Source organism: Penaeus japonicus, unplaced genomic scaffold (assembly GCF_977035675.1).
Source record: "Penaeus japonicus unplaced genomic scaffold, GWHDUDI00000001_assembly GWHDUDI00000040, whole genome shotgun sequence".
Taxonomy (NCBI): Eukaryota; Metazoa; Arthropoda; class Malacostraca; order Decapoda; family Penaeidae; genus Penaeus; species Penaeus japonicus.
The window spans coordinates 22012013-22019512 of NW_028234442.1; the positions used below are offsets into that span (position 1 = coordinate 22012013).

The window sequence follows — 7500 nt, forward strand, 5'->3', positions numbered from 1 at the left end:
TGATTACCTACTTGGTTCATGTTCCTCTTGTCCCCACCCTTTCCTGCATTCTGCAGCATGTTTCCACCTTTTTCTGGCTCCTTTCTCATCGAGGTGCTCTCCAGCTTCCCCTGGCTTTTAGCATTGTCTTTACTTTGTTCGAGATGTGTGGCACCCTGCTTTTTATCTCCCTGGCTAGGCTTTACTTGGTTTTTATTCTTTCCACTATCCTCATCTCGCGATAAACCTATTTTCCCAACTCCATGCTGGCTGAGACTAGTATTAGACTCTCGGGGGTTAGGTTGATTAACCTGCTTATTTAAATTACTCTGTTTATGTTCTATTGCTCCAATGGAACTTTGTCCAGTGCCAGGGTTCTTGGCACTCCCAGAAGCACTGCTCTGGTTATGGGCCATATTTCTAACTTGGGGAGGTTTAAACTGTTTACTAAAATTGTGATGATTACCAGTTCTATGGTTTTCGAGGGCAGCACCTGAGTGACATACCTTTTTGAAGGCTTCCTTGTCCTCATCTTCATCTTCTACATCTTCTTTTTTCTCTTTATCTGTAGCTGCTGGTTCCATGGAATCTTCCATTTCCACCTGAAACACATGGGGTGTTATTTTGGCAGTGAGGTCCAGTATTCTCTCTCTATCTCTCTCTCTTTTTTTTATCTTTCTTTATTTTGGGTATAAGGATGCATGTGTGTACAATTTTGATCATCTTACCTATGACTCATAATTCTTAACACTTACCAATCTGTTGATAGCAATTATGAGAAAGTAAGAAGATCAAATCCACTATGAAATTTTCTTCTAAATCATTGCCATTCCGCTCATTCTTACCAAATTTACTCAGTTCTAAAATAACCATAAAAACTCTGTACTCTTACTATCTGCAGCACTTTATATAAACTTCCACCCATTCTTATCTTTTTGTGAATTTGTGTTCTTAACCCATTCACAGCGGGTGACGTGATAGCACGTATTGTGGTTTTCGCGTCAGACGCCCTGGACGCACTGTGAGGGGAAGCCGCGCGCTCGGGTAGAGCGAGCGGGCAACCGAGGCTCGCGGTTTGTGCGCCCGAGAATCTCGAGGCGTTAGGCTTATGCGTTCGAGAACCCCGGTATTGCGACCGCGCAAAGCCGGAACTGCCCCGGCGTGAATGGGTTAAGTACATTAATCCCTTACAAATGACATAAAACCAATTACCATGACAAAATACAAAGTACCATAAATGAAAACAGCTAATATAAGAATAGAATAACAGATTATAACAATCTGAACATACTAAAGATTCTGTAACAATCTGAACATGTTAAAGATTCCTCTTAGGGGGATTTGAAATGTCAGTATCTATCATTCTGTTCTTATTGGCTGTGTTTCTTTGTTTTACCTTTATAATTCTTCATTTGTTATTTACATTACTCACTGTTTTCCTGTCCTGTAGGCACACTTTATATAGATAGCATTGTCGCATGTGATATACTGGGTGAAAAACAGCAAGGCTTTTTAGTTACTAATTTCTCACACTTTTTCATTACCATTTCAATTTTTCCCCCCTCCTAAAGTTCTGGACTTTCCCTTCATGTCTCTATGTACACTTCCTCTCATTCCAATGTTAACCCTCTCGTGATGGGTGGTACAACACTGTACCACGCATATTAGGCCTATTTGCTGGGGACTCGATATGGCGTTGCTTATTTAACTGATTTAGGCCTATGCGTTCGAGAGCCCCGGCATTGTGACATGCAAGGCTGGAATGCCCCCGTCGTGAATGGGTTAATTTGAGTCTCTTTGGAGCTGGAGATTTCAGATACAGTGTCAGCCACCTGTGACACTTCTGCATATATGACATGCCTTACCATCCCCACCTTTATCCACTCTACATTCTGGGACAAGTCAAAATAAGATTTCCAAAAAAATGACAATGCTTCAAAGGAGTGGACTGACAACTTTTTGTAGTAGCAGGACTTATCCACTGGACTACTGCACTAATAAAGACATAATCATTGACAAGAAAATTGTCTTAAAAAATAATATAAAATGCAGTTTGCAAAAGAAAATGGGACAAATTTGACACATCTACAGGTGAATTTGATTTAGAAAAAAAAAAACACATTCTAGATAACTTTATGAAATAAATAAATTTTGTTTCAAAATCTTGCACATTTCTTATGACAAAAATGAAAGCATTACCAACTTAAAAATTTTTTCTGTCTGTCTGTTCTTTACACTATTTAGTATTTTCAATCACATTGAAAGAACTCTACTTTATGAACTTTGTTAAGATTATGTGACTGCTTACCTAGAATGAGAATCATTGCTTATATAGCAGCTAAATAAAACTGTTTTGTTTCTAAATAAAAATGGTATTACTTGATTTATGTACATACACATTCATGCACCATGTAATATACATTTGGGCAATGTGTACGTGCCCTATGAGTGTTGTAATGCTATCTTAAATGTTAATGTAAAGTGTACCAAACACAGCTAAAATAGTGTTAGTGATGGCAGTAGCTCAGGAGAAATAACATTTTAGTAGTGAAGCTTAAGGTTACTAAAAAACAGTTTGAAAATGAGCTTGTGACCCTAAAATACAAAATAAAATTCTACAAGCCTTTAAAGGATATAAACTGTACAGTATATATACTACAGTGTTCACAGAACATACAAATCACAGTACAGTCTATTTCAGAAATCATATATAGACATTATGTGACACATGATATATAGAAATATATGCATGTGTTTGGAAAAGACCTACATAAATATAGCATCAGACCTAATATTGCACGTACCCTATATGATCTGTATCCCTAAAGAAGCTGTTTTTCTGCCTGCCAGAAGACAAAAAACAAAACTTACTTCCTCAATAGCAGCATCCTGAATGAAGGGCGTCAGATCCACTCTTGTGTACGCTGCTGGCGTCTTCTCCCAATGCCGTATGATGTTCTGGATGTGTTCTCTGGAGTGGTTGTGAGTGTTTCTTCTGTGGCAGATGCTCTGGTCTACCTCTAGTTCACCAATATATACCTTAGGGATTAAAAATCAATTTTAGTAAGTGAAATGATGGACAAGGGTATTCACGAGCACATACATGAAGATCAACATCCACAGAAACACACACACACAAACATACATGGAAGCACTTCACTAAACAAAATCAATAAATAGCCATAGATAAAAGGACGTTCACCCCCCCTCCATGTGTACCAATACAATTTCCATAATTACTGATGATTACCCAAAAATGGTGTCCATTTATTATCATACTAATATTCTGTCTCACTCTCTCTCTCTCTCTCTCTCTCTAAAATACAGTATATATACATACAAGTAACAATAATTATTTATACACTCAAAACTTTTGCTCATACGCACCTCAAAATTACATTTCTTGGCATGTGCAGCCATCTCAGCAAAGTGTTTCACTTTGTTGTGGATGCAGTCCACAATAATGAAAGGGAAGAAGCCATCATCAACTTGCCGCTTGAAGGATTTAATTAGTGATGTTCGATAGCTGTCCTCCAGCTCTGGCTCAAACTCATACTCCATTATCTACACAGAAAGAAATATAAAACTCTAATAAAAAAGAAACATATGAAAAGATTGATTTAACAGTAACTTAAGAACCCCAAACTGCCATGTCCTGAGACAACAACGTACTTTCATCTGTGGAATTTGTTTAATAATATTAAAATTTAATTAATAAATTTCACTTTAATACTTTATTTTCTGCCTTCCTCTCATTTTCTGTGCTGCATGCAATTGCTGTTTAAAATTTTACTGTGATTTAAAAATAAACAATTTACTGGCGTTTTCGTTTTAGATTGCTATTGACTGAGGCTATAGCAATGCTTCTATGGTTTGCTACCATTTTCATCCAATAGCAGTCTGAAATGTAAATAATGTGAAGAAACAAAGGTTATACATGTCAAAGTATATACACTGAAGAAAACCTTGTGCCCGTTTAGTTCTCACCTTCGTCTTCACTTTTCTTCCAGTATCAGGATCGGTGGTCATTTTCTCCGTTTCTACCATAAAATAGTCGTCAAGACAGAGGATCCTTGGTGGATTACCTCCATTTTCCACCTCTCTATCCTACAATAGAAAACAAGAAAATTGAACATTAAAAAAAAAAGAAGCAAAAATACATAACCAAACTAACTTATGCAAATACCCGCAAAACAGCATATTAGCAAGTCTACCTTTCTGGTTCCTGGTACACGCACCTTTATCATCTTGGCTAATGTTGTCTTGCCTGAGCCAGGAGGTCCTCTTAAGATGATCACCATTTTGGGAGGCCTCATGAACCTCCCTGGTACCGAGACCAGATCCTCAATGGTCACCACGTCACCCACCTCCTCTGACTCCTTGGCTAATTCAGGCACCGGTGAATTGCGCCTGTTTTCCGATGGTGGCTTCAGCTGCTTACTGAGGTGCAAATTGAATCTTTACATAAACAAACAAACAAACAAACAAAACAACATAACACAAACACACATAAATTTGAATAAATGGTTCACCTTTAATAGCATCCCCCAATATATTAAAATGTTTGAACCAGCTTTGAATGTACATTAAATTTGCCACATAGAAACAAACAAAACACCGCACTGCACCTGCTGTTACTTCTAGACGGAGATCTACTGTGGCTGTGCTCTAGGTTGGGGGGTCTTGGAGAGTTCTCGAGTCTTCGGCAGTCTCTTCTGTCATCACTTCCCATTCTGAAGCTTGGATCTCTTCTTACATGCTCTGGGATGTTAGTCTGTCCCTGAAAAGGTTTAATTCCAAGAGCTACATCAACCCACCTTTTCCTATCTATGTCAAACAAGCACAATTATACATACATAAGGGCACACGTGAAGAGACAAAAGTATATACAATGGGAAACAAAAGTTGAATCATATGAATTACTATGGAAAAATAATATACATAAATACTTGTGATTCTTTTTTTTTTTTCTCCCTGAGACATTGGTTCTGCATGAAAAACAAAATAAAACCATAGTGGGGTTACCTGTTTTGGCATATCAGCTCCCATACCGAAAGGTGAGCCTTCATTTGGTGGCATTTTCATTCCTCCTAAAAATAATTACACCTTTATATTATTTGACAAACATTAAGAAACACCTGGTTTTACTTATCTCATGTCCAAGGCCACAATCTATCATGATATCTCTTTCTAATTTCAAAAACAAACAAAACAAACTATGCTCATATCACACCTGAGCTAGGTCCACTGTGTCCATAGTCAACAACTGTTCGGTTTTCAACAGCTTGTGCATTCCAGTCGCGAGAATCTCTTCCAAAATCGTCTCGATCCCCTCGATAATATGGATCCCTTCTGTCTCTATCATAAAGATCTCTACTGTCTCGGTCGTAGCTGTTTCTTCGGTCTCTTTCGTGTAAGTTCCTGGGTTCTGGGCCAAAGCCTGGTTCATTCCTATCGAAGGACCCCCTCATACCCCTGCCGTCTTGATAAGAGCGCTCTCTATCGTAATAATCCCTGCTGTGAGGTGGCCAATCATAATAGTCTTTTGGCCCTCTGCCGTAGCGGTCATCGTAGTAGGGATCACGTTCATCCCTCCAATAGGAGTCATTGCCTCTTCTGTCACCATAATTATCCCATCTGTTGTGGTAAGGATCATCTCTATATCGATCATCCTGACCACCTCTTCCTGGATAACGGTCGTCCCACTGCCTATCATAGTAATCCCCCCAGCGGCCTTTTGAACTTGGGTCTCCAGGGAGGCGCTCTTGTCTCGGGTCGTCCTCTACACTGCTTATGGGTTAAGGAAAAAAAGAAGAAAGAATTCAGTAAGTGAAAATTATGTCAAATACTTATATTACTTTACCTCAGACAAAAAGGAAGCTCTGATGTTTAATGCATTTCAAAATCAAAACATGATTGGAGGTTTCATCAAAGATGCAGAAATGTCTTTTTACACTGGCTTCCTCTACTTACCCCCAACGGTCATGCATTGCAGGATCTGGGGCCCTCGGGTTAGACTCCGGTCTGTTGGGACGTTGTGGATCTACTGGGCCATGCCTAAACGGCTGTAGGGTAAAAGAGAAAAGATACTGTACACATGAAAAAAGAACAAGAAGGGTAACTGATGTCTCTAATAGCTAAATGAATCTTACATATATTTTTGACTGATTTTATCATGATCACCATCCTCATTCCTCATGAACTCTGTTTCTTTAATAACATTTATTTTATCTTTGAAGGCAGAACTTGGCAAAAAGGAAATCCTCTTATTCTCACTGGTCGGTCTCTGTTGTCCCCTTGCCAAGGTGAATGCACATCCCTGTCAGGCATTCCAAAACCTGGTTTCTGTTGGCCTTCAAATCCTTGGCCAAGCATCTGTAACAAAAAACATTAAAATGACCCAACATGCAAAAAAACCTACACCCTACTCTTATTTCTATTGCTCATATCCAAAATTGTATGCAAGCACTCACACACTAAGTAGATGGTGTTGCATAGTCATTGATGATATTATAATTTTGTATTGCATGGGATAGTGCCTGACATAGCTTACATGTAGAAGATATGTGACACTGACATACTCCATGAACTCATAATCAACTCCAGTAATTGGTCTATTCTGCGATATTTTCTGAGATTGGACATATGGATGAATGCTGCCTGAACAGACTCTAAGAGTCACATGGATATATAAAAGTGGGATGAGAATGGGATAGGGCAGGATGATGATATGGTGATCAGATGGATGAATCTCGCTTCCTCACCTGTTTGTCTCTTCTGTCCCCTTGCCATGGTGGTTGCATGTCTCTGTCAGGCACTCCAAAACCAGGTTTCTGTTGGCCTTTAAAGCCTTGTTCAAACTGCTGGAACAGAAAAAGGGAAATGATCTCACCACATAAAAAGTAAATTAATAAAAAATATGCACTTACAGAAACTCAAATGATTACCGTGGCTTGTTTGCTATCATCACTAGTAGACATCAAGTAACCTCTATCATATACAGTATATTCCTGCAAGATGGACTGGCTTCTTATATGCTTTATCTCACTATATAACAAAGTCACATAATCAAAGGAATTAAAAGATCTAACAAAATGGAAGACAGATTTACACAGGAAAAACACACCTATGCCAGTCACTCCTTTCTCTTACCTCATCTTTTTTGTTCTCTGTATCAACAGGGTCCGTTGTTCTGCTGACCTCTTCCTTGTTCTCTGTCTCCTTGTGTTCATTTTCTTCCTCATCATCGTACCAATCTTCGGGCAAAGTGAACTTTTCCTTGCTGTGAGGTACACCAATGGGCCCAATGTGAAGGCGCTCAGCACCAAGTTTAACATCTGGGGGAGAAAAAGCATTTACAAAACTGTCCTAATATTCATCAAAATATCATCATTTGTTACAAATAGTTCTTTTCTCTTGTACTAAATCAATGCACAGTAATTGAAGCTAATCCTCAGATGAATCATTTGTCACTCTAGCACCCACAAATTCAATTTTAGTTCATCATAATCTTGCAGTCAG

At 38.7% G+C, this 7500-nt stretch overlaps 1 protein-coding gene across 14 annotated transcripts in view; it reads right to left on the reverse strand.

Annotated features, from left to right (window-relative positions):
* Window positions 1-7500, reverse strand: part of LOC122246843 (uncharacterized) — a 33137-nt gene that overhangs the window by 13245 nt on the left and 12392 nt on the right. For 3 of the 14 annotated variants that reach the window (XM_086534019.1, XM_086534017.1, XM_086534022.1), the window contains 12 exons: window positions 7132-7316; window positions 6744-6842; window positions 6256-6354; window positions 5953-6044; window positions 5213-5769; window positions 5005-5069; window positions 4608-4759; window positions 4218-4419; window positions 3967-4086; window positions 3367-3543; window positions 2851-3018; window positions 486-581 (listed from right to left, as the gene is read on the reverse strand). In XM_086534019.1, coding sequence (XP_086390145.1) covers window positions 486-581; window positions 2851-3018; window positions 3367-3543; window positions 3967-4086; window positions 4218-4419; window positions 4608-4759; window positions 5005-5069; window positions 5213-5769; window positions 5953-6044; window positions 6256-6354; window positions 6744-6842; window positions 7132-7316 — 2012 coding nt within the window. Of the gene's footprint in view, window positions 582-2850; window positions 3019-3366; window positions 3544-3966; window positions 4087-4217; window positions 4420-4607; window positions 4760-5004; window positions 5070-5212; window positions 5770-5952; window positions 6045-6255; window positions 6355-6743; window positions 6843-7131; window positions 7317-7500 lie in introns of all 14 variants that reach the window. The other 11 variants (XM_086534012.1, XM_086534013.1, XM_086534009.1 and 8 more) reach the window with 6 other exon arrangements.